At 42.2% G+C, this 26,767-nt stretch overlaps 4 protein-coding genes and 1 non-coding gene across 6 annotated transcripts; 3 read left to right on the plus strand and 2 right to left on the minus strand.

The window, feature by feature from the left end:
- Positions 1-383: 383 nt before the first annotated feature.
- LOC102703282 (WRKY transcription factor WRKY71-like) lies at positions 384-2,475 on the plus strand. Its single transcript, XM_040520270.1, has 4 exons — positions 384-679; positions 812-1,222; positions 1,346-1,462; positions 1,620-2,475. Exons 1-4 carry the CDS (start codon positions 512-514, stop codon positions 1,977-1,979), a joined length of 1,056 nt encoding a protein of 351 aa, XP_040376204.1. The 5' UTR covers positions 384-511; the 3' UTR covers positions 1,980-2,475.
- A 5,300-nt stretch (positions 2,476-7,775) lies between these two features.
- TRNAS-AGA lies at positions 7,776-7,857 on the minus strand. The gene has a single exon. It is a non-coding gene; the product is annotated as a tRNA-Ser (tRNA).
- A 3,828-nt stretch (positions 7,858-11,685) lies between these two features.
- On the plus strand, positions 11,686-12,938 carry LOC121053654 (protein POLAR-like 1). Its single transcript, XM_040521432.1, has 2 exons — positions 11,686-11,947; positions 12,028-12,938. Exons 1-2 carry the CDS (start codon positions 11,686-11,688, stop codon positions 12,702-12,704), a joined length of 939 nt encoding a protein of 312 aa, XP_040377366.1. The 3' UTR covers positions 12,705-12,938.
- A 1,612-nt stretch (positions 12,939-14,550) lies between these two features.
- LOC102714980 (ubiquitin fusion degradation protein 1 homolog) lies at positions 14,551-17,953 on the plus strand. Of its 2 annotated transcripts, none has more exons than XM_040521029.1 (10): positions 14,551-14,673; positions 15,370-15,406; positions 15,565-15,642; positions 16,006-16,030; positions 16,112-16,144; positions 16,264-16,385; positions 16,459-16,589; positions 16,743-16,966; positions 17,197-17,438; positions 17,637-17,953. In XM_040521029.1, the coding sequence occupies exons 2-10, from the start codon at positions 15,404-15,406 to the stop codon at positions 17,724-17,726; spliced, it is 948 nt and encodes a 315-aa protein (XP_040376963.1). In that variant the 5' UTR covers positions 14,551-14,673; positions 15,370-15,403; the 3' UTR covers positions 17,727-17,953. The 2 variants fall into 2 exon arrangements, with proteins under 2 accessions (XP_040376963.1, XP_006646981.1); XM_006646918.3 differs by lacking the exon at positions 14,551-14,673 and adding an exon at positions 14,909-15,020.
- Positions 17,954-19,155: 1,202 nt separating this feature from the next.
- LOC102703557 (chaperone protein ClpB3, mitochondrial) lies at positions 19,156-25,146 on the minus strand. The gene is made up of 10 exons (XM_006648314.3): positions 24,666-25,146; positions 23,836-24,054; positions 23,518-23,755; positions 22,689-22,884; positions 22,373-22,427; positions 21,878-22,028; positions 21,211-21,519; positions 20,848-21,113; positions 19,819-20,748; positions 19,156-19,697 (listed from the first exon to the last, which is right to left on the minus strand). The coding sequence occupies exons 1-10, from the start codon at positions 24,936-24,938 to the stop codon at positions 19,392-19,394; spliced, it is 2,943 nt and encodes a 980-aa protein (XP_006648377.3). The 5' UTR covers positions 24,939-25,146; the 3' UTR covers positions 19,156-19,391.
- Positions 25,147-26,767: the final 1,621 nt, after the last annotated feature.

The raw sequence follows: 26,767 nt of genomic DNA on the forward strand, positions 1-26,767 counted from the left end.
CTTCATCCATCACGAGAAAATAATTTCTCCTTTGACAAGAAAAGAGCTAACATGAAGAAAGATTTTTTTTTTAAAAAAAAACTATTCAGTTGGCGCCGCTAGCTGTTGAGGTCACCATCCAGTCTCCTTCCTTCCGATTTCTGCCACCACATCCGCATGCTCGAATTCGCCTCGCTTTCTTTTCTTTTCTTTTCTTAAAAAAAAAACATTTTTTCCTTCTCTTCTTTCCACTCCTAATCCTGCGTGACCAGGAAGAAGACGAAGACGAGGAGGACATGCGTGCGAGTGCGACATGCTGCGCTTCTTCCTCCTACGACTGGACTCGCATCCTGCCCTATATATTAGGGCTAGCTTCTCCCCACCCACTCCTCGGGACTCCTCTCTTCTCTTCTCGTCTCTTGTCTTCTCGAGCTCAGGCCGGCTCAGGCTCAGCTCGCCGTCGTCTTTTGGAGAAGAAGAAGAAGAGCTTGCTAGCTAGGTAGTTCGAGGTCGGTCTGTGATCGGTTCAGTGATGGATCCGTGGATCAGCAGCCAGCCATCGCTGAGCCTTGACCTCCGCGTCGGGCTGCCGCCGTTGAGCCACCACCACCACCAGGCGCCGGTGGCGGCCGTCGCCATGGTCAGGCCCAAGGTTCTCGTCGAGGAGAACTTCCTCCAGCCTCTCAAGAAAGACCCTGAGGTAGGTGGTCATGTGTACATGCAGATCAAAACAGACGCCATGGCCGGAGAGTATGGCGAGCTTGCTCGAGCTAGGAGGAGCTAGGGAGAGTTGGCTAATGGATTCCTCTGTGTGTGTGTTGAAACTGTGAAGGTTGCGGCGCTGGAGGCGGAGCTGCAGCGGATGGGCGCGGAGAACCGGCAGCTGAGCGAGATGCTGGCGGCGGTGGCGGCCAAGTACGAGGCGCTGCAGAGCCAGTTCAGCGACATGGTCACCGCCAGCGCCAACGGCGGCGGCGGCGGCAACAACCCCTCCTCCACCTCGGAGGGCGGCTCCGTCTCGCCGTCGAGGAAGCGCAAGAGCGAGAGCCTCGACGACTCCCCCCCGCCGCCGCCGACGCAGCAGGCGCCGCACATCCACATGATGCCCAACGGCCTCGCCGCCGCCTCCTTCCCCGACCAGACGGAGTGCACCTCCGGCGAGCCATGCAAGCGCATCCGCGAGGAGTGCAAGCCCAAGATCTCCAAGCTCTACGTCCACGCCGACCCATCCGACCTCAGCCTGGTATATATATATATATACTTATTTATTTAAACCAAATTTTAAATTTTTCATGTGATTGTGCAATTAACGTCTCATTTCTAACCTTAATTAATTCTAATTCTTGCAATGAATTCGATTGATCAGGTGGTGAAAGATGGGTACCAATGGAGGAAGTATGGTCAGAAGGTCACCAAGGACAACCCCTGCCCAAGAGCCTACTTCAGATGCTCATTTGCTCCTGCCTGCCCTGTCAAGAAGAAGGTAATCATTATAATTTCTCTAATTCGAACAAAATTTGTTAAATTTATGTGACAATCTAGCTCAATTTGGCTCAAATTGTAGGGAAATTGAGTTGAGTTTCTGCACACGCAATACGATTTCTGTTTCTGAATTTTTGTGTTTGGAATGGAAAATTCAGGTTCAGAGAAGCGCGGAGGACAACACGATCCTCGTGGCGACGTACGAGGGGGAGCACAACCACGGCCAGCCGCCGCCGCCGCAGTCGGCGCAGAACGGCGACGGCTCCGGCAAGAAGCCGCCGCCCCACGCGCCAGCTGCTCCGGCGGCCGCGGCGCCGGTGGCAGCGCACCATCGCCAGGAGCCACCAGCAGCGGCGGCCGCCGTCAACGGCGAGCAGGCCGCGGCGGCGTCGGAGCTGATCAGGCGCAACCTGGCCGAGCAGATGGCGATGACGCTGACGCGTGACCCCAGCTTCAAGGCGGCGCTCGTCACCGCCCTCTCCGGCCGCATCCTCGAGCTCTCGCCGACCAAGGATTGAGCCGACAGACATGGCGGATCTCATCAATGCTTCTTGCAACCGCGGGCATGGCTGGCCATGGCCGGCGGCGACCAGATCAATTGACCGGCCATCACGGCCAGAGCACGACGCGGCATCCATGGCGGATCACCGGCGAGCTAGCTAGAAATCGATGATTGTTGTATATAACCTAGATTTTTTTTTCTTCTTTACACCATTACACGAGGGATCAAGATCAATACTATAGACGAGGAACAGTTAACCTTTCAGGCCGGCGGCCATGGGTGCAGTGATCAACGACCATCGACGGCGGCCGGACGTGAGCAAGACGATTCAGATATATATTTGCGTCGACAAAAAAATCCATCGACACTTGTAACATGTACAAGTAGGAAACAAAAAATTGTTTTTCAAGATCAGTTTGTAGTAGCAGCAGTACACTCCTTTGAGCAAACTAAACAAAATTTGTTCCATCCCGAAAGAATTTGAATTCTCCATGCTGGGCTACATTCTTTTCAGCTTTTAGATGGAACATTATCTGATCTTTTATAATAACTATTTAATTATGTAAACGATTAAATTAACTGTTACAAACATAAAATTTTTATATATAAATATTTATAAAAAAATACATCTTCAAGGTAAATTTCGAGAAAAAACAAGTGTACTCCCGCCGTCCTAAAATAAACCAATTTTTCATTTTTTACCTTTAATTTTTGACTCTTCGTCTTATTCAAATTTTATTTACGATTGATATTTTTGTTTTTATTAGATGATAAACATGAATAGTACTTTATATGTGACTAATTTTTTTTCAATTTTTAAAAAATTTAAAAAAGACGGATGGTCAAAGTTGGACACGAAAACCGGAAAAATCATTTTCTTGACAGAGAGAGTAAATATCTTTCTTCGTCACAGTGAGCTCAAAATTCGAAATTCACGGAGATTTCAGGAGGAGGTGATAGGCTGACATGCGGGCCCACCCCAGCTCGAGACAAAGTCTAGCAAAGTAGGCTACGCGCTGCCTGCAAGTAGGCGAGCCGGTTGACTGGATCCGCTCCGGGACAAAACGAGGCGAGAAGAGACGACGACCCGGGACACGTGTCACGCCGCCCCGGCCGCCGCGGGAGGCGAGGAAGCCGAGTGGAAACGCGCCGCTCGGCGGCGGCCCAGGTGGGCCCGCCCCGGCGGGCAGTCAACCACGTGCAGGCGGTGCAGGCGGCCGGCCCGGTCCACGCTCGATGCTTCTCCCTCCTTTCTTGCGCAATTTTTTAATCGTGTCTTAAAATACACGTCTCTCAAAACATTTAATTTTTTAAAAAATATATGAAGTTGCATTAAAAACTATATTAATATTTTTTATATTTTTATACTAATAATTAATTAATTATATACTTATTTGTTATTATTTTTAAATTTGTTTTTGCAGAAATTATTATATCATTAAATAACTATACGAATTCAGATAATATTTTGTCTTTGTGTTGAAAAGAATGCAAACTAGCATTTCTATTTAACTTTTCTTTAATTATTTATAAAGACTATTTTTGGCACAAAACTTAAGTGAAATCAGAGTAGTACTATTTTTCTATTTAATGTTGTTGTCTTTTGCATCTAGGACTAATATGCAAACAAATGTACACGTGATTACATATGAATTGTTAGCTAGCAATACTTCCTTCCAAATAAATTTATGTTTTATCTATCTCACATATAATTAAAAAAACCAGAATACCCTTTATTGTATCAAACTGTTTCTGTTTTATCTAATTTCGTCTCTCACTTTTATAAACTTCACTCCACATGATTACTACCGCATGAACTCACTCATAAAGTCTTAATTTGAGCCCTACGGGTAGTATGTAGTAGTAAGAATTGAAAAGGTTTTGTGGTGTCGGCCATGCCACGTCGGCGTTGGCGTTATCCGGAAAGGTTAGGTCTACTCTGGACTGGGGCGGGAAGGTTCGGAGCGCGAGTGGCGTCGCAATCTGCGGCGCGTACGTGCGGTGCGGCTCAATTCGGTGGCTGGATCCAGCTCGGCCCCCCGACCGACCGGGATGCATGAACGGGCCCCGTCCACGCCAAGCCCAGCTCTCGCAGATTAACGGTCAATGCGATGGGACCCGCTCCAGCAAAATTGATTATGCTCATCCATGCATCACTCCTTAATCTGGCCTGGACTGGACTGGACCGGGACGTCATAGATTTTTTTTATTTTTAAACATTTTTAATAATTAATTTTATTACTAAATTTCGAGAGAAAATATCACCATATAATCTTTTGGTTATGCCAGTGTTGCCGCATAAGTTGGTTGACGTGGCAAGATAAAAGTTGTCACGAGCCGTGTCGGTGGTATAGTAAACCTGTAAGTTTGTAACACCAAATACTCTGTATGTCAATGTTAATGGCGTGATAAAACAATAAAGCAGGCTCGATAAGGATAAACGAACCTAATCCATACTATAAAACTATATATCTATATATGTATATATAATTTATCGTACGCTAAAAAGATAGTATAAGACCGGTCAATCTGAGAAAAAAAAAGAGAGTCAATTTAATAGTCAACTAGTTAAATATTCTTTAAAAATAGTTAATATATGAGAAGACATAACGCTAATAAAGACGGCTTAAATGCTCCCCTTCCCCTATAAGAAAATATCATTCAATTCAATAATGCTAGACTTACGAGTCTACTTAGTAATCTGTTAGTATCTACTAGATAGACTAGATGTCTAATTGTGGCTGGCTGTTCCGCCCCTGCCGAAGGAGTTCATTCTCTCACTAATGATGAAGGGATTGACGGGGCTGCGAGTGCTCCTATTTTTCTACCCCTACCCAAGAAATGATACAATTTTCCATCTCTTTTAGTGTTCTCTCCTAGGGCCGTATTTGTTTGTCCCCGGTAAGTTAATTACCTCTCGTTTTCCGCGCACACGTTTGTCGAACTACTAAACCCGGTGTAGTTTTTTTACAAAAAATCTATAGAAAAATTGTTTTAAAAATTATATTAATTTATTTTATATTTTTTAATAATTAATAATTAATTAATCATATACTAATATATTACTATATTTTCCGTGCCGAGGATAAACTAACTTGCCCATATATAGCGTCAGCCGCCACATGCACCTAGCACATGCTCTCTTGGCGGGGGTACATTGGTCTTCAACCGCACCCCATGCTAGCTGGTTGGTATCAGGCTACCCCAATGTCTGTTTGCTTCCCGAGAAAGGAATTGGGACGGCCCAACCCCTCCTGACCAAGACTTTGGGCCGCGTTCTTTGTCCTTCCATAAGAGCAAGAGCAAGACTAATAATATAACTAATAAGCTGGCTATAAGGCCCTTTATAGTCTTTTCTTAGCTCATTTATATAGTAGTTAGCTCTTTATCATTAATACATGATTCACATATTTCTCTCACATAATTTCTTGGTTCTTGTGTTCAAGCTGGCTATAAGATTACAGTCACTACTCATCTCTCTCCTCCACATAAGCATTTATCCAGCTTGTAGCTTGCTATTATACTTGCTCTAAGTTAACTTATCTCCCTCGTTTTTCACGCGCACGCTTTCCGAACTGCTAACCGATGTATTTTTTACAAAATTTTCTATAAAAAAGTTGTTTTAAAAAATCATATCAATATATTTTATATTTTTAATAATTAATTAATTATATACTAATCTATTACTACGTTTTGCGTGCCAGACATAACTTAACTTATGCCCACTTGGCTGAACGCGGCCATGGACAAATCGTAGGACACTGCGAGCTAACCAGTGAGGGAACCTTGGTTCCCATATCACCAATAGTGTACACAACCTAACCTAACCGTAATGTCCATACTGTTGGAACCTGGTACATTCTTTAGTATTTTTTTTCTTTTTAATTATCTGTAAACAATATAGTTTTAAAATTACTTTTAGCATATAATTTATTTTTACTGTGTCATATATATTCCTATGCTTATTAGCCATAACTCTGACAGTTCGAACCCTTCGTTTTCGTTTTTTTTTCAGAAAGATGAGACTATTCGTGGGTTCCGTGGTCACTAAGGCCATGTTCATTTGTTGCTTGAATATTCGGCGAGAAAACGTAGTAATAGATTAGTACATGATTAATTAATTATTAGTTGTAAAAAATAATAAATAGGTCAATATAATTTAAGCAACTTTTCTATAGAAAATTTTCAAAAAAACACAACGTTTAGCAGTTTGGGAAGTATACGCCTGTAGTAAGAGAGGGAGATTAACTCGGCCTAATGGCTTGTTTAGTTCGCGAAATTTTTTTAGTTGGGCGTCACATTGAATGTTTGACCAGATGACAGAAGACTATTTCAGTAACTAACTAGAAAACTAATTACATAGGGTGTCCGAAATCTACGAGGCGAATTTTTTAAACCTAATTGATCCGTTATTAGCACATGTGGGATACTGTAGCATTTATGGCTAATTATGGGCTAATTACACTCAAAAGGTTCACCATGCAGATTCTCTCTAAACTGTATAATTAGTTATTTTTTAACTATATTTAACATTTCGTATGTGTCACATGTGATCGCTAAGACTTTTGGGACTAAGCAGGGCCTAATTTTTGGTTGGTTACGAACGTTGTCCGGTCAAGCGCACGACCGGCAAGGGAGAATTTTTGGTTGGTTCTGTTGTTCGTCGACGACAAGACAAATCGGTCTCCACCGTTCTCCAACCTTTTTTTGACTAGGTGAAAAAAAGGCTGCGTACATGCGTGCGTGATGCTGCCTCTAGAAAAGTAGAGTGCACAATACGCACGTGAAGACGGGTCAAACTATTTGGTGTATTTGCTGGGTGTGCTAGAAATTGTAATCTTATCGGTTACCTCCGTACGTGTTTTTACATTACTAACACATTCCCCGTACGTTTGTAATAGGATTTTGCATATATTATATTTTAATTGTTACATATATTTATTATTGGTATATAGGTCCATTAATCTCACAGATCTTTTTCCATAATAAGTAGAGTCATTGAGAACGGTATATATATGAAATTTACCATTATTTTTTAAAAAAATAAAGTATAGATTAAAAAAAAGTTGATAATAATGATAGCAAATTCACTGTCACCGTCGCTATCCGGCAGCGTGCCGGGCCCCGCCAGTTGAACCACATGATAACGCATGTGTGCACCGCCGGAACGACAACGGAGACACCCGTGGCGAGGAACAGCACCGCGCGCAGCCGCCAGATTGCCGGAACCGCAGTGACAGCAGGACGGGGACAATTTAATTTTTGTTATGATTTTAATGTTAAAATACTTTAAACATGACGTGTAGTTTTATTTTTTAAATATATATATATAATTGAATAAGATAAACAATCACGTATTAGATTTAAAAAGTCAAATATGTTAAATAAGAAAAAAGCGGAGCAAGTTGAAACAAAGTAAATTTAAAGTTGATTTTAGATATTTTTCATCATAGTTTATTTTTCAATAACATATATATAAGAGTTTTATTTATAATTTATTTTTAGTTTGTTAATATACCGTTCAGCAGTCTTCCATAGAAAACCAATCGCTCCCAACTTATTTGAATTCCGTAGTAGAATGAACTAGCCAACGAGGGGAAATTAATGCTCAATATGATGTATCCTGACTCCTGATCAGTTTGATAAAGGTTGAATTAGGCGCCATTTTTATCAAAATAAATGCCACCTGAATATAGGTTGTTTTATGGTTAAGTTATGTGCTAATTAATAAGCATGCATTACTGATTACTCCATCACAGCATGCACACTTAAAAGTATCCTAAGTTAAATTAGTCAAAACAAAAATCATTATCGTGGTCGGCAGGATTCGAACCTGCGCGGGCAAAGCCCACATGATTTCTAGTCATGCCCGATAACCACTCCGGCACGACCACCCTTTGATGCCGACTTGTAACACAGAGATTATTTCCTTCCATGGGGTTTTAGCTCTATTTAGAAATTCTAAAAAATATAGGCACATCTAAAGTACAAGTTATATTTTGTCTACTGCTAACTCTGTTTCATAATGTAAAATGTTTGACTTTTCTGGTTACAATGTTTGACCATTCATCTTATTCAAAAATTTAGTGCAAATATAAAAAATGACAAGTTGTGCTTAAAATTCTTTTGACAATAAAATAAGTCATAAGTAAAATAAATGATATTTTCATATATTTTTTAATAAGATAAATGATAAAATATTTTAAGCAAAAAGTCAGACATCTTACATTATGAAACGGAGGGGGTAGATTTTAGTTTTTTTAAATAAAACGAATAGTCAAACATTATATCTAAAAACTAAAATATTATCTTATCGTGGTCAGAGGGAGTATACCCGTACGAGAGATGTTTTTTTTAAAAGGTACAACTTGGGACGCACATAAACACATACCACCTTAAACCATAACACACGCACACACGCGTGTACGTCCCTACCACGCGTTTAGAATTTTATCGTGCGCACGCGTATAAAAAAAAAATCCCCCGAGTAAGATACACGAGTTACGATTCAAGAGATCGAACTCGCGTGGGCTGCTCGTACCCGCTCGGGTAGCCACCCGAGCAAGGCTCGGTTCTCAGCGAGAGATGGTTGAGCAGTCCGATACACCGAGCATGCATGTGTCATTCCGTAAGTTGCATCTCGTGCCTGCCATCCAAATCACCAGCCTCAACACTCTCGCCATCTCCGGACTGCACCCCACCAATCCATCGCGACAACACACTCTCCATGGACCCCCGTACCCCACCCCATATCTCTCTCTGTCAGAATCCCAGCTAGGAGTACATTCTGTTGCTGTTCTGCACCTGCCGACTTGTCCACGACCACTGCACGACTCCCTGGGATCCAAATCCACGCACGTCATCGCGTCGAGATTTCTTCATACATAACTTCAATCACTAACTACCCTTTAACTTTACGTCAGAGGATCTAGTTTCTCGATCAATTGTAATACACATTGATAACTTTTGGGGCTCCGATAAATATGGCCATGACGCGGACGGATTTAGAACACAAGAAATAGCCATCTCCTCGAAAAAAAAATCTCATAAGACTCCTCCGACTGAAATGAGGCCTAAGAATTTAATATGGTTTTCTATCTTAAGAGCCTATATTCAGCATGGCTACATTTACTATGATCTTCGTACGACGAAACGTTTCTCTTTTAATTAGGCTTTAGAGCCCATAAATATTATGTTTTTCTCTTGCCCTTCGTGCCATTATATTTGATCATATCAAAATATGAAGAAAAGATCATATGCATAGCATTTTTCGCTATATTAGCATCAAAATTATTACAAGTTTACCAAGGAGCCTAACCGGTCACCTGAGTTCATCGAGCAGTGGCTTCATACTGTCCCCCTCTTCCCCCCGCCGCCTCCGGCGTGTACTTCGCAGTCGGCCGGGCAATCATGCACACTGACTACTGTCACATTCCTATCAAGATTTCGTCCCAATTGGCAGGCGATTGCGTCATATATAAAACCTATCCCATAACAAGTTTAGTGAACCTTACGGACTATTTCTCTTTCAGATTCAGGGAGTGTTTAGTTGGAGAAATAAAAATTTTTAGGTGTCATATTAGACGTTTGACCGGATGTCGAAAGAGTTTTTCGAATATGAATGAAAAAACGAATTTTATGGCTCATCTAGAAACCACAAGACGAATCTTTTTAGTCTAATTAATCCGTCATTAGCACATATGGGTTACTGTAGCACTTAGGGCTAATCATCGACTAATTAGGCTCAAAAGATCTATCTCACGATTTTCCACATAACTGTGTAATTAATTTTTCGTTTCATCTTTATTTAATGCTCTATTTAGATATCCAAAGATTCGATGTGATGTTTTTGGATGAAAAATTTTGGAAAACTCAACAGCGCCTCAAGAAGAATTAAAGAAAACCTAATGCACACAGCATGGATAATTGCAAGGCCAGAGGACGATGAGCGTAGCATGCAGGAGCACTACACATGACCGTGATGACACGGCGATCTCTCTCTCTCGTTGCGTCGCTGACATGGCCCCGCCATGGGAGCAGCAGCAGCATCAGCAGCATGGCGCTTGCGACGACGCCGGCGACTGTCCATGCCTGCGAGCAGAAGCAGATGGGCTGTTCTCGACGCGGCGGTGGGCCATCGATCTGCTGATCTACTGCATCACTGATCAATCATTGGGGGAATGGAATAGTTGTTGGTAGCTGCAGCCGCCACTGATTTGATGATGACACTTTAGTATGTTCAGGGATAGATAAGGAAGGCTGTAGGACAGGAGATTCAACTGATTAGGGTTTCAGAAAAAAAACGAACTGAAAAATGTTTGGAAAAATTCCTAGGTAAAAATCGAAGTGATCGGGGGTGCGCTTTGTAAGCTCCTAAACATTTGTGTCATTTCTTATAAAGCAACCCTACCAGGCGTAGGGTGGTTTGGGTTCGAGCCTCACGTCTGGCAAAAAAATACATCGAAACATTACTATATTTTAGTTAAAATTTATTTAAACGATTTATATTTCGTTGTTGAGCACTAGGCTTCGCAAATTTTTGATTCCGTCCCTGTGCAGTTTCATCCGTCATCTATAGGTAATGCACTCTGATGCTATTCTATCACAGCTTGTCGATTCTAATGAACGGATGGAGTATGAATTCATTCGCTTGGAATAATCATAAAACTCACGATTTATTTTTTCCGCGCTATAGTATAGATTATAATCGGATTTTACACGCATATTTTCTAAAATATTAAATAGTGTTATATATATATTAATTTTACCGTCCTTGAGTAGATACCAAGAGGTACCAAAATTTTAGTATAAAATTTGGTACCTCCTAGTACTTAGGTACCAACCAAAATTTTACACTGAAAATTTGGTACCTCATGGTACCTTCTCAAGAACTATAAAATTGCTCATATATATATATATATATGAAAATTAGATCCTACTATCAGGTGTAGCTACTCCCTGTACATCCATGATGAAAAACATTTTTATACCTGTTTCTGCTTCCACCCAACAGAAAGTATAGACACTATTAAATCTCATGTGAATGATACAACTAAATGTATAGAATTTGCACTTTTTGTTAGAAGAGAGAAGAAATATGTATAGAGGTGTTTCTGCATCTTAGACGTGAAGAGAGTAACTACAACTAGTAGTAGGATATATATATATATATATATATATATATATATATATATATATATATATATATATATATATATATATATATATATATATATATATATATATATGAGTTCATCATCTCATATTTTAAAGTATAATTTTTAACTCTGCGCTACTTAATTTCATCGTTTACACTATCAGATACTATCTCCATTTTATATGATAAGACTTACTAGTCTTGTCTAAATTCATTAATTGATGAATGTATATAATTTATATATATATATATCATATAAATCTAGATAAGTGTAAAAAGTCTTAACGTTATGAAATGAAGAGAGTAGCATTCATTGTTCATCCTTCGTTAGTAAAAAAACACAACCTCATCATGATCAATCGAAAACGTATTGGCCTATTGGGAGCCTCTTGTATCCGGCATGTCAGACAGTTGTCCATGGGACGTTGTTTTCAGAGGCGGTTGCCACAGCACACAGTTGGTCAGTTGTGCATCAGCAACAGCCGATACCATCACCGTGCCAGCGCCACCGCCGCGCGCGCGAGACCACCACCATCTCTGGCTCGCGAGCGACGCCGCGCGCGCGATGGCATCGTCGTCCGCGTGCGAGAAGAAGCCCGTCAGGATCTCCGACTGCCTCCTCCGCGGCGACGACGACAGCGACGGCGCCGCCGCCGAGCTGGCCGTGGTGGTGCCGGGGACGCCGCCGCGGCTGCGCATCCCGGGCTTCACGTGCGCGCGCATACGGTTCGTGCGGTTCGGCAGGAGCAAAGGGCGGAAGGAGCTCGCCGTCGCCGCCGAGAAGAGCGAGGCCGCGTCGTCGGCGGCGGAGGCGGACGACGCCTCAGGTTTGTGCGGAGTACGGACGCTGCGGCGTGGTTGTCCTCTCGGAGTTTTGCCGGCTACTGATGCGGCGCTGTCACTGCAGGACGCGAGGCTGGGAGTGGCAGCGGCGCGTCGTCGTCGGCGGCGGCGGCGACAACGGAGGCGGCCGCCGGCTTGGGGCTCAGCCTGCTGTTCCTCCTGGCAAGGACGTCCGTCGAGCTCAACAAGATGGGCGAGGTGCGCGCGCAGATGGAGGCGCTCCTCGGGGAGATGAGGGACGAAGCTGCCAGGTGCAAGCGCCACATCACCGCAGCTGCACGTCGACATCTTCGGCCGGCGTCGTCGTCGACCTCGAGCACCCCCGCTTCGGGTTACTCCACGGACACGACCGGCGGCGACGGCCGTTCGACTTCCTCGCCGGCCATGGCGACGGCCAACTGCGAGACCGAGAAGCAGGTGCAAGAAGAAGAAGAGGGGTGGTCCGACGGCGAGTTCATCGAGCTGGAGGGAGGGTTCGGCACCGGCGCCGGTCTCAGCCTGAGGCGAGGCATCAACGTCCACGACGACGAAGAGGACGGTGCAGTGTCCGGCGTGGAGCTGGAGAGGAGGCTGCACGAGCTGCAGCACGAGAGGGACAGGGAGCGGGTGGCGGAGCTGGAGGCGGCGCTGCGGCGGGCGGAGCGGAGGGTGGTGGAGAAGGAGATGGAGGCGCGGCTGTGGAAGGACACGGCGGAGCTCGCGCTGCAGCGGCCGCCGCCGCCGCTCGCCGTCCGGCGATGACGGCGCCCATGGGCAACGTGCGTCCGCTGCTCGTGGCGTTGTTTACTCTGTTTTTTAACCGAAGAGTACTGTAGCTACTTGGCAGGTAGGAAAATTGTACGGTAATTTTTACTGTTTTTTTAACCGTATATAAGAAAATAATTGAACAATGTTTTACTACAATGTAGATAAAATAGTACTCGTACATTGTATTGGAGGAGTTTAGAACAAAGTAGCAACTAGTTCCTCCTGACGTTGAGCACAAGATTAAGAACTTTGACAGTTATTTTTATATTAAAATAAAGTTCATATGATCTATTTATCTATCTAATAATATAAGGATTTTTGGTTGTGTAGCAAAGGTTAATGTAGAGAGAAAAAAATATTTGATATCCCTTGTTTAATAATAAGTATTATATGGATGCTTATATTTTCTGATAAAATTAAGTTCTTCGAATGCTTGTCTTGATGGACAGGACGGAGTAGTTTACGGTATCAATATTGTTTTCAACACAAATATATATACATACCATTTTTTTCTTTTTTTTCCCAAAGCAAACCATCATAAACTATAGGTGGTCAAAGTTTAAAAAGTCTGATACAATATTAGATATCAAATATTTTACGACTAAAGGGAGTATTGCAATCAACATAATAATAAATAAGTCTAGTGTAGGAACATAAGTTAAGCAATATCTCTATAGCAGCACTTTTGTTCTCATTGTACAAATTTATATGTAGATAAAGTTTTTCCGGAACAACTTCGTGCGCATTGTCGGCTCCTTTATTTCCACTTAAATAGTTATAAAAGTACTATAAACTTAGAATAACAGCATATCCCAGACAAACTGCATCGCTCCACAGCACACTCAATTCGTATATTGAATATAAAAATAAATTATTTGGCTTGAAGTTTTTTCAAATGAGGAATACATACATGAGAATTTACAAATTTGCCACTAGTTTTTATAGACGATACTATAAAACTATCAGGTCTAATACACATGTGTATTGGGATTTTTTTTGAGAAGAGAGCCTGAACTCACTATATAACAATAATTTATCTTGTGCAAACAACCCCTGGATCAGTGGTGAAACATTATACTGCCACTCAACCACCATCCGATCAATCCGGTCAGGAGAAACCAGTTTTGCATACTCATGTGCAGGCCTATTACAAGAACGATGAACATAACTGCATCTAAACTCATCAAAACTCCTCTAGAGCTCCTTCATCCTCTAAAAGTAAGGTGTGATCACAGAACGCTAGACCCTCTCCATATGCCAAAGAGACGCCAACTCCAAACAATCGGTCTCAATAATTAAAACACGAAAGCCTCTACTCCTAGCCATTTCCATACAGCCGCCTCAACAGCAAGAGGTTCTAGACAATGAACCTGCTATTTTGCTCCTCCTCCAATACATTGACCATGTGTGTTGGGATTGATACTAATCTATTCCATTCTAACCGGATATCGTTTTCATTTATGTTTCCTCTATTCCCTTTGCCTTTTTATTTGATGTCATTAATTTTAGATATTCGTTTGACCATTGATTTTATTAAAAAGCTACATAATTATTAATAATTTTTATTATGATTTAATTTATTAATAAATACATTTAATCATAATTTATAATTTCATATATTTTTTAAAAACTAAATAAAAATGATTAAAACATCAATAATATCAAATAAAAAAGCAGAAGTATTTTGCAGAAATGTCACTCGAATAACAACTCGAATAACAGTTCCGAGATTTCGTTGGGGGCCGGGCCGGGCCGTCGCATTCACGGCCCAACAAGAGCAGAGCTTTCCTCCCCTTTTGCTCCTCGATTCCTTTCGTCTCCCTTCCTTTGCTTCCGATCCAAGCTAACCCCACCCCATCCCCCCCTCTCCAACCGAGCCTTCCACACACGCGCACGCACGCCTCGGGGGATCCACCTCGCCGCCGGCAGGGCTCCGTCGCCGCTCGCTCCGCTCCGCTCCACGGTAAGCCCCCCCCCCCGCGCCTTCCGCTTCTCCCAGATCCGATCCGACCCCCGCGCGCTCCTAGACTGGTCGGGGTCGGTGTTGGGGGGGGGGGGGCAGTCGGACAATCGGGGATCCGCTATTCTCTCGCGCACGCGGCGGCGTGCATGCGCCGCCCCGTGCGAGAGGGTGGGTACGGTGGAGCGCGCTGTTCGTCGTCGGGGTGGGGGATGAAGAGGAGGGGTTTTTGTGCGTTTTGGTTCGGGGGTTGGGGAATTGCTAGACGCTGCCGTGAATGCGGACTGCCGAGTGCCGGATTTTCGCTTCTCTCCTCGCTGGGTTGGGCTACTCATCCCTCGATTGCACTGGTACACGTCTATTTCGAGTTACTTGCGAGTGGGAGACTCGTATATGTTTAGATGCTGACCTGAAATTGCTAGTTACCTTTTGTGGCTCTGACCATTGTGTGTTTTTGGGGGGGAATTAGCTGATCCTTCTTTACCCATTAGAAGGGAATCTTGACACAACAGATAAGAGATGTGCATTACCAATGACAAGGTAAAGCGTTGTTAGTCTTGATGATGATGGTAGTGTCTAACATAGGCTCTGAATTTGTCTTGCGTTTTGGCTCGAACCATCACCAGTTGGGATATGTTTCTACTCCCTGCTTTTGTTATTCGCCATGCTAATTCAGTATTCTTGTTTCTGCTATGATAGGAATTAAAAGGAGGTAACCTTCTTGTCGGCAAGTATGGTAAGTTCTCTAGCAGAAAATTGATTTTACTAACATCAATCAAGCTTCTTAGTTTATCTACTGCACAAAGTTAACTTGTGGATTCAGAGCGTTTCTTTCTTGCAATCATTTGTTTCTACCCAAAATTTGATGTTCTAATATATTTTTGTCCTACATAGTATTTTGAAGGATATGGGTACCGTGGAAGTACCTTCGAGCAGACATATCGCTGCTACCCTGCATCTTTCATTGACAAGGTCTGTCTACTTTCTTTATATGAGGGTTCATTTGCACATTCCGCTGGTATATAATGTTAGGATGGTAAACTGTTCTGTTTGGAATCTGTCCCCATTTTTTATTCTGAAGTACCAATGTAACATACTAATGCTGTATTGGTATGTAAATTGATCCCTCTTTGTGTCCCTGTTGCTTTGTGGCATTGCCTTTTGCCTCTAGCATAGTGCGTTGACATGCTTTCAAATTTCATCACTGTATTATCTGAATGCCAATATTCAATCTTGATTTTATATAATAAGCTCCTTTTGCATAGTTAACAGGTCTTGCATTTAGTTTTTCATTCCTGGAATTTTCTTCTAAACTGTCTTTTTTATCTTTTGCAGCCACAGCTTGAAACTGGTGACAAAAGTATGCTCTCTGTACATTTGATTAATCATCTGTTAACCTAACTTTGGAAGTTTAACTAAGTATTGCTTTATTTCTTTACAGTCATTATGCCACCTTCTGCTCTTGATCGCCTAGGCAAGTTCTGTTTGATAATCTTCTTGGACATGCATGATGATGACTCAGCTTGTCTGCTCTAGCAATTTTCCATGCTTTGTTTTCTGGTAGCTTCTCAAATATTTTCTATTTCTCTGCAGCATCTCTGCATATTGAATATCCTATGCTATTTGAAGTTCACAATGCGGCAGCAGAACGGACTTCACACTGTGGTGTCCTGGAGTTCATTGCAGAAGAAGGCATGATCTACATGCCATATTGGGTACGGTCAGGTTTAGGATAACGTTGCATTGTTATGTGATGTCAACCAAAGCTAACTCTATCTACGCTATCAGATGATGCAAAATCTTCTCCTGCAAGAGGGGGACATGGTGTTTATAAAAAATGCCAATCTCCCTAAAGGCACATATGTGAAGCTACAACCTCACACAACAGACTTCTTGGACATTTCAAACCCTAAAGCAATGTTAGTATTGTTTGATAAATTATTTTCTATTCTAGAGCAACTTTTCTTCTGCTTTCACTTCATGTCTTTATTATTGTATTGTCAATGGGTCTTATGGTTCGACCATTGAGAACTCTGAGAAACAGTAACAACCCATTTATGCCATTGTTGCAGCTTGGAGAAAACATTGAGGAATTACTCTTGTCTAACCACTGGCGATAGCATTATGGTTGCATATAATAACAAGAAGTACTACATTGATATAGTGGAAACAAAGCCTTCCAATGCTATCAGTATTATTGAGACCGACTGTGAAGTAGACTTTGCTCCACCACTTGACTATAAAGAACCTGAGCCACCAATAGCTGCTGTTCCTCCTAGTGCAGCACCTACTGCAGGTAAATTTCTTTCTTTATGCTCTTTTAATGATCTTGGTCTCTTCCCTCAAATTCTCTTCCTATTCATTACCTCCTGGGCTCCGCCACTGTTGTTTCGTGTTTCCACTGTCTTTTCATCAACAACACATGTAAACAAGTCAGTCAAAGCAAACAATATTCGTTGCGTAGGCCTGATAGTGATGCCTGCTCCACCACAACTGTTCATTACTAACGGTTTATTCATTTTGCAGAGGAGGCAGCTGAAGAAGAACCAAAGTTCATCCCCTTTACTGGTTCTGGGAGGCGTCTGGATGGGAAGGCTTCTAAAGATAAGGATGTATCAGCCTCATCCCCTGCCAAACGGCAAGCTAATTCAACAAATGGTGTGCAGCCCTCAACAGCTTCCACATCACAGGGCAGCTCGTCCCGTAAAACCTCAGGAAAGCTTGTCTTTGGTCCTGGTGGGAACCGCCCGTCAAAGGAAGCCGATAAGGTTCATATTTTGCATTTCACGCACCTAGTGGCAGCTGTCTAGAGATCGAGTGGTAGTTCCGAAGCCACTTTAGATGCATGAACCTCTAGTGACCAATGTAGCTAAAACAGCTGTGTAGATTTAGACAAGGCATAATAACTTCTTCCTTGATGTGGTTAACACACTTTTTTGCCGTAACATTTTTTTTTTTCAATGTAGGTGCCTGAAAAGGAACCGAAGGAGGATCCGAAGAAAGACGAACCAAAATTTTCAGCTTTTACAGGAAGGAAGTACTCACTGAAGGGCTGACCGCCAGATAGTGTATTATAAGTATTTCCAGCGACAGACATGGTTATGGAGACAGAGTTTGGCATGCTACTGTTTTCCTTGAGGCATCTCTGGTTGGACCAGTGGCATCTTGAATGTTTATTTTTTGCCTAACTATGAATGATCCTCGTGTCAGAAACGGAGGGGCAACTGATGTATAAAAATCTATTCATGCCTGCTTATGGATTCTTACTGCGCTTGTCTGTACATATATACTGTTTCACGTTTAGTTTTTATTGCTCGGGGAAACGTCTCTGGTGTATGACGATGATGAAGTTGTGGGTGCACCGACTCGCACAGTTGTGCACAACACAGGCGTGCTTGTGCTTCATCGCGCTCGGGCTGGAAAAGGTTTTGCTCAGTGGCGTATCGTAGAACTGGAGCAGGTTAGATTCTCTGTATTTTGGTGCACCCTTCCAGATGTCATGCAACAGTATGTCAGTATCTAAGGTTGAAGCACATGTTGCCAGCCACTTGCATCAAATGTTCGAGATACTTTAGTGATAATTCATGATCCAGCTATAGAAAATTGAAAAATAGGTAACATGATCTTCTAAAACAATTTTTGTAGAACTTTTTTTTTAAAAAAAACGTGTGTAGATAATGGAAGAGTGCAAGTTGGAATCCTGCCCACCGTGCAGGAAATGGGGGTCTATGCTCTGGACAGCTGTCCTAGCAATGAGAGGGAGGCATAAGGCAAGGTTGAAGTCAGGCAGAGGCGGATTTACCCTGGGGCGTCAGGGGCTCGGGCTCTCCTACCCCTGTTAAAAGCTATTGGAGCCCCTACGAAGACCCCCTTAAAATTTTATGGCAAAGATTAATAAAGAAGAGACTAAAACTTTATCAAACTTGTTCAGATCTCTAAAATTTTATGACAAAGATCAATAGAAAAGGGTAAAACTCTATCTAACTTGTTCAGACTTCTCTAATCTCACTGGCTAGATCTGCCTAGTCAGGCAGATAAATATTTTCAAGGTATCTACGTAAGAGTAGGTACAATAGTAGACTATAAACAATCATAAATATATTTTAAAGAGATAAGAGAGAAAAACAATGAGCTATAGATTTATAGCCATCTGCAACGCGAACTCCAAGGCACAATATATATATGACAAGTGAGACATAATAGTATATGTTTTATAGATAACTACTATATAAATTGATTATTGACTATAGATAAATTAGCGCCGATAGTTAGCTATACTGTTTGAACTTATTCTAAGGTACCCTATCTATTACTACTGGTATTGTAAGAACTGCTAAGCCCTTTAGATCTATATCCTACTAATAAGCAAATTCGCTGTTTTCGTATCATTCCTTCCATGCTCTAAGGCTATTGGGCATTCTCCTAACAGTACTAGGGCACCTGAGACGATGTGCTTCAAAGGTTGGCAAAGCTTTTGCTCTCAGATAGCAGCAAAGGGAAAATTGCAATGCCTGGAGAAACTAGTATTTACAGAACAGTTCAAACTATCGTCCTTTGCAAGTTACCTTTTTTCCCCCCACTGGACAGGACTTCCATAAAATGCCAGAAGAGAGCTCAGAAGTGGGGAAACGTGGAACTATCAGCTCCTGCAGCTGCTGAAAGCATCTACTCTTTGAGAGGAACCTCAAACCTGATACAAGATTTGGCGATGCCTTCGTGTACTAGTCATTGGCAACAAACTCTAGGTTTGCATTCTCTAACCTCTGGAGGACAAGCTTCTTCTGTGGAGCAAGACCTTTCGCGATTGCCATGGAGCTCACGTCAACCAGGACGGTGTCGTCTTCTTTGAAGTCGCCCTTCAGGACACGGAGGGCGATCTCGTTCTCCACCATCTGCTGGATCACCCTCTTCACAGGCCTAGCGCCATAGTTAGGGTCAAAGCCGAGAGAGCCAAGATGCTCCACAGCTTCTGGTGTATACTGAAGATGAATTTTCTGTTGCCTCAGCCGGTTCTTGACTCGGTTCAGCTGCAAGTGGAGTATTTTACATTGTTTTGATCAAATCAAACTGTGAGAAAACTCTAAAACACAACTAATTTTTGATGTTATGGCACATGTATTCATCTAAGAATAAACATAAGAGGTTTACCTGGATCTCCACGATGCGATTTATCTCTGTGGTGTCCAGCGGTTGGAACACAATATACTCATCTATCCTATTCAGAAACTCTGGCCGAAATGTCTGCCGAGCCATCTCAACCACTTGCTTCTTCATTATTTCATAAACTGCCTCCTTGCTGTCTGATGTGTTTCTAAGTGTGTCAAGAATCAATGACGACCCAATGTTCGAAGTCATGATGATAACACAGTTAGTAAAGCTGACTGTTCTGCCCTGAGAGTCAGTTATTCTTCCATCATCCAACAGTTGCAGTAAGATGTTGAACACATCCTGGTGTGCTTTCTCAATTTCATCGAAAAGAACCACAGAATAAGGCCTACGACGAACAGCTTCTGTCAATTGGCCCCCTTCCTCATAACCAATATAGCCAGGAGGAGCGCCAACCAAACGGGAGACGGCATGCTTTTCCATGTACTCGCTCATATCAATTCGTATTAGAGCATTCTCAGTGTTGAAAAGGAATTCAGCCAGCGTTTTCCCCAGTTCGGTCTTCCCTACACCTGTAGGACCCATAAACATTAAGCTCGCTATGGGACGGTTAGGGTCTGATAAGCCTGCCCTGGAACGACGGATTGCATTAGCCACTGATTTCACTGCAATATCTTGGCCAATAACCCTCTTGTGGAGTACATCTTCCAATAGCAGTAACTTTTCCCTTTCAGATTGTTGAAGGTTTGACACTGGAATACCAGTCCACTTGCTAACAATCTCGGCAATGTCAACATCAGTCACTTCTTCTCGAAGCATTGACTTGCCTGACTGCTGGAATTCCACGAGTTTATTCTCAGCCTCTTCAAGCTGTTTTTGTAGCGACAGAAGTGTTCCGTACTTGAGCTCAGCTGCACGGCTCAAGTCATACTCTCTCTCAGCAGCTTCAATCTCCAGGTTAACTCTGTCAGTCTAAAAAATGATAAGAAAAGATGAGTTAAGAGACCATATCACGTCCCATAGCAGAACATTGACAGATAACACATAAAAGAACAAACCATGAGGGCCTACCTCTTCCTTAATTGATCTTATGCGAGTCATCAAGGACTTCTCATATTCCCAATGTTCTGAAAGGTTTTTCTGCTTCTGCTTGAGAGATTCTAGATCAGCTTCAAGCTTGCTCAGTCGCTCTTTGGAGGCTTTATCAGTATCATTCTTCAGTGAGAGCTTCTCCATTTCAAACCTTATAATTTCTCTATCTACCTCATCCAACTCAATAGGTTTCGATGTTATCTCCATTTTCAGCTTAGCAGCTGCTTCATCAACTAGGTCAATAGCTGCACGTGACACGGAATAAATTCAGACCAAGAAAAAAATGGAAAATGATTAACTTTAAGCTCCCAATAATTGTTCATAATGCAGAACATCCAGAACCTTTGTCAGGCAAAAAACGTCCAGTGATGTAGCGATCTGATAAAACGGCTGCAGCAACAAGAGCTCCATCTGATATTTTGACACCATGGTGCAGTTCGTACCGCTCTCTTAGGCCACGCAATATAGAGATTGTATCCTCAACTGCTGGCTCACCACAATAAACCTGCTGGAACCTACGCTCCAGAGCAGCATCCTTTTCAATGTACTTCCGGTACTCATCCAATGTTGTTGCTCCAATGCAACGGAGTTCCCCCCGGCCTAACATTGGTTTCAATAAATTACCAGCATCCATTGCCCCACCTGTTGCGCCTACACCAGGAAAAAGGTAAGGTAAGAACAACAATAGTCAATAGTAAGGAAATGGTCGACCAATTTGCCACAAGTGCAAATGTTGGACAAGATAGTTAATGACAGGCGCAGTTTCAAAGTAACATAATAAGACAAACAAAATGAGATAATCATCTAAATAGAAGCACTAGTACATATTACGATTACCAACCTAAGAGAAAAATCTTGAGACGGTATGAATGTATGCTTACTTTGAATTACTCAGGTATCAAATTTAGTTAAGCTAAACATGTGACACCTAATAGACAATTCAGAGGTTAACTTGATAATAGCTAAGTCCTAAACAAACAAACCAATGGCCAAAGACAGATATACAAACCTGCACCAACAATAGTGTGAATCTCATCAATGAACAAGATGATCTGCCCATTCGAGGCAGTGACCTCCTTCAGAACAGCCTTAAGTCTCCCTTCAAATTCTCCATGGAATTTAGCCCCAGCAAGTAATGCTCCCATGTCCAATGAAATAAGCTGTAATTTTTGCATTTGCATGTAAAGACATTAGAATGGATAGCCCAATAAATTAATCTAATGTATAGCCCAATAAATTACTATCTGTTTCTTCTTTTCTTGTTGCATTAACTCCTACTAGCCAGAAGTATTCTTCTTAATGAAGATTGATCCACCTGACGAGAGGTAGATCTATTGTCACTACTCATGGGAAGATCTCATGGTCCTCCACTGATCTGATTGATTGAATCTATGATGAAATCAAGGCTACTATCCTAGAAAATGTTATGATACGGACATAGCAAGGTTTTCCACCCTGAGGCACAACAAAATAAAATTAAGTTACAAAAAGGCTAAGAAATTACCCTTCTATTCTGTAAAGGTTCAGGAACATCTCCCCGCACAATACGCTGAGCCAATCTGCACGAAATAAATGCACACAAATTGCTCAGCATATCCTCAGAGAATAAACCGCCAAATGCTGTAAGTCGTAAAACTAAAAGGTAATTTCTATTTTTGACATAATGGGGGAAAGGAACCGCTGATACAGAAATCTTTACCTGAACTGCCAAAGGCACAAAGAAACTATAGCCAGGATGAGCAAAGGAACTGAACTTTGAAGACAAGCTAACTACATTGATCTCAGTAGCTAAGTGTATTTTTTGTAGAGATAGAGTTTACCCTTCAGCGATAGCAGTTTTGCCGACTCCTGGCTCACCAATAATTACAGGGTTATTCTTAGTTCTCCTGCAAAGGATCTGAATGCATCTGCGCACTTCATCATCCCGGCCAATAACAGGATCCAGTTTTCCACGTCGAGCTAACTCTGTCATGTCAATACCATACTTCTCTAGAGCCTGGAACTTCCCTTCCGGATCTGGAAGCAACACAAAATAATTATAGTTGAGTATGAATCCTAAGCTTATCAAACAGTCACACTGGTTACATTTTGATGCTGATGTCTACGACTGAAACCAAACCATTGCCATTGGCAGAATCTCCGATCAAGATGTGAATATAAAGCTAAACAAAGAGAAGTTTTGCTTTTTGGAAGAAAAAAGCGAAACCATGTTTATGCAAACGAAAAATAATTTATGGGTAAAAATTTTATATGTGTGTCCATAGCGACTTACAAGCAAAAGCTGTAAAATAAACCGCGATGGAAAAACCACAAATTAAGTTTTAAAATTTAAAATTTGGCTTATAAGCAGTTGCAACTGCGAAACGATAGAAGCCTAAGAATTTATAGCGTTGGACACATGTATTAAGAAAGTTGGTAGAATTAAATGGAGAAAGGTTATGATTGGTTAAGAAGAAAGGTTACGATTGGTTGAGAAGGAGGTACATGAGAAACTTTAGTGGTGGAAGCTTGTGATTGGTTGGAAAGAGAATGTATGTGTAAAAGGTGTTATATTTGGGGACAAATTTTGAATGCTAAAAGTTGTTATATTTTGAGAGGGAGGGAGTACACAAAGAAAGTACAAAAGAAGATGGTGTTAGTTAGACATACTCTGATCAGTGACCCGCTGACTGCCACGTATAGCCAAGATAGCTTCCTTCAATTCATTCTCCCCAATTTTCAGATCTTTGAACAGCTGCTGTCCAAACCTCTTATCTGCTGTGAATGCTCGCAATATGTGCTCAACAGATACAAACTCATCACCATACTCTCTCTTATACTTCCTTGCATTATCCAAAATTGATACGAAACTTGACCCTATGATTGGCCCACTTGTATCACCAATAACCTACAAATGCAGCAGAATCAATGTTAATGTTGACGTTTACATGTCTTATAAATAAACTACTACAGCCAATCAGCTACTACCTTTGGCTGTTTAGAAATGAACTCATCAGTAGCTTGCAGGACAGATGTGTTATCTATTCCAGCTTTTGAAAATATTCTGCGTGCTAAACCATCCTTCTGCTCCAGAAGAGCTTTCATCAGGTGCTCTGCTTCCACTACTTGTTGCTTCGACATTCTTGCTGCATCAACCGCACCGACAACCCCCTCCCAGGCCATCTCAGTGAATTCTCCTGGAGTTATCTGTTTGGTCGACGAAAATTAAGGGGAAACAGAGAAAGAGAATGAAATATCAGTCGGATGTTATCGGCAAGCAGGCAGTTCACTGCAAACCATATGGCAGCTCATAATAATCCTATCAATCCGATAACTAATAACTGTTTTCAATTTTCACCAGAGCAACAGAATGATCAGCAACTGCTTTCCAAGGCACACTTGCTTAAGTGATTTAGGCGTAAAAATCTTTATACACGAGACATTGCACATTCCAAAGTATAAGTGGCCAACCCAAAACTAACACGGGCAATGGTTTAGGATCGTCGTATCCGCATGCACCGCAACATGATCACTGAGCATAGCAGAATATTACAGATGTAGAGCGAGCTTCAGTGCGTGATCTTATTATTCAACTCATGCAGTAAATTATGTGAACATGTGACCTAAACATTAGTACAAATTTGTAACTAAAATCACCAGCATCTACAGCCAGTGAGTTCACAACACGATTGATCTATTGTCAAAAGACTGAAATCGCCACCACTAGCAACCAACTGACACTATTGACATAGTTGAAGTCTTAAACCAGGCACGATTGAATGCACAGGCATAGAGATGAAGAGGAGCGAAACCCAGACCTGAGACGAGGACGAGGTGCTGTACCTCGCCGGCTGCGTGTACTGGAACAGTCGCCGGGACGGCGGCGGCGGCACCAGCAGCCGGCCCATGGGCGGGGCGAACCACGCGGACGCAGCCCTCCTCGCTCCACCGGCGGTGGCTGAGGTGGCAGAGGAAGCATCCCCAGCGAGCGGCGCGAGGGCGCGGACGGGGAGGGGGTCTCGGCCAACAGCGTGGCGCCGCGCCGCCGCCCGGGCGGCGCGCGAGAGCCTGGTCACGGCGGCGCGTGACATCGCGTGACGAGTGGGAGGGGTTCACAAATCACAATGGGTTCTGGGTTTCAGGGTCGCCCGAGTGGGAGAGGAGAGGAGAGACGCGGAGAGCGCTCTCGCGGCGGCGCTTTTAGGGCGAAGTGGGCGGCGGCGGCGGCGAAGGCCGGAGAAGGAGAAGGTTGGCGATGCTTGGAGAAGGGGAAAGAAGAAGAAGAATCGAAGGTTGGAGAAGCTTCTACAATGTGCATGCTTTTTTTCTTTACCCAATCTGGATAATTTGAGAAAAAAACCATCATAAATTTTCTAAAAATGTAAGAGATGTGCAACGCCGTCCTTGTGCAAATGACATATATACACTCTGGATGAACATATCAGTGACACGAAGGCCCTCTTCTTTGGTTATAATCGGCGCTGAAAACGTATCAACAAATTAGTGTGTGATTAATTAATTATTACCTATAAAAAAATAAAATGTGGATTCATATATTTTTGAAATCAACTTTTCTATATAAATTTTTTTAAAAAAATTACTATTTAGCAGTTTGTAGCAGTTTGAGAAGCATATGTTCGATCCGAAAATCAACAAAATCTGGTTTAGTTAACTTGTGGAAAGAAGGCGGCCGTAATCGTATTTTTCAATTCATAATGTTTGCGATAATACCAAACAAACTTAGAATAAGCAACAAAATAATTTATAAATATATTATTTTAATGTTTGTATTATTAGTGGTTTATAAAATTGGGTCGACTAGAGGACGAGATCCCATTCAGATAGGATAAATTATAAACTAGTCATCTGTTTTCATCTGGACAAGATAAATTATGAACCTGATACCAGTTGATGATACCAACTGATATTACCTAATATTACCTAGTATCATGGACGTTGCATGTCGAGGCACCAGTAGCACATAGGACGTGTCAAAGTGTGACAGGCAAGTCTTTAGTGTGAAATGGGCGCATGGAGCAGTACAAACATAGATCAGCGACGGCGGCGAAGCAAACAGTGGGGAGCAACACAATGTGGATGGGAGCCGGACGCACCGGAGGCGAGCCGTGGGCAAGGGGAGCGCACCATGGTAAAGGAGGAGGGGTTGTTTGATGTATCTTTCTGTATCCGTCCATTAGACTTTTTGTTATAAAATTTGAAATTTTAGATTGATAGGAAAAACTAATTAATGTTAGAATTAACTCCTAAATCCAAACTTTTGTGGTGACACGTAGCAAACATGGAAAATTCTGGCTTGATATATAGCCGCATCTCAGGGCTGGGCCGCTCGTTACCGGAAGGAAGGCATGAGCTTGCGTCCTAGACATGGCCCCACTTGGCAGACAGTAAACGGCAGCAGTTTTAGGCATCTGTTTCGCCAGAGAAAAGTTTGGTTCAGTTCAGGTTTGTGGTTTTAGAATTTTCTTTTCCTTCAGAAATCTGCAAGATCACTTCAGACCAAAAGTTTCGACAAAGATTAGACATTCGCAGCTCAGGTCTTAATTGCACTGAGTTTTCTCCATCTTATAAAGAATTGGCAAAGGATCCGTCCAGAATGATTTTCTGCTTCACCAAAGCTTAACATCTGCATTTCTTAGGGCTCGTACAAACACTTAATAGTTGTCTCTTTCAATTGCCACGTAAAAAAATTGGTGACATAGAGAAAAAAGAGAGAAAATCTGTTGTCATGGCATAGCCGTAAAACTTTTTTTTGCATGAGAGTGTATAAAAAGAAAACTAGCGTAATAAAAATATTTTATTGTATTGATGTAGAAATAACATCTAACTCTATCTTTGTATGTATCATTATAAAATAAATTCTAGTTGCTTACGTGAGCTTTACCATTGAACATGTCAATAT

The sequence above is a fragment of the Oryza brachyantha genome, chromosome 2, assembly GCF_000231095.2.
Source record: "Oryza brachyantha chromosome 2, ObraRS2, whole genome shotgun sequence".
NCBI classification, from domain to species: Eukaryota; Viridiplantae; Streptophyta; class Magnoliopsida; order Poales; family Poaceae; genus Oryza; species Oryza brachyantha.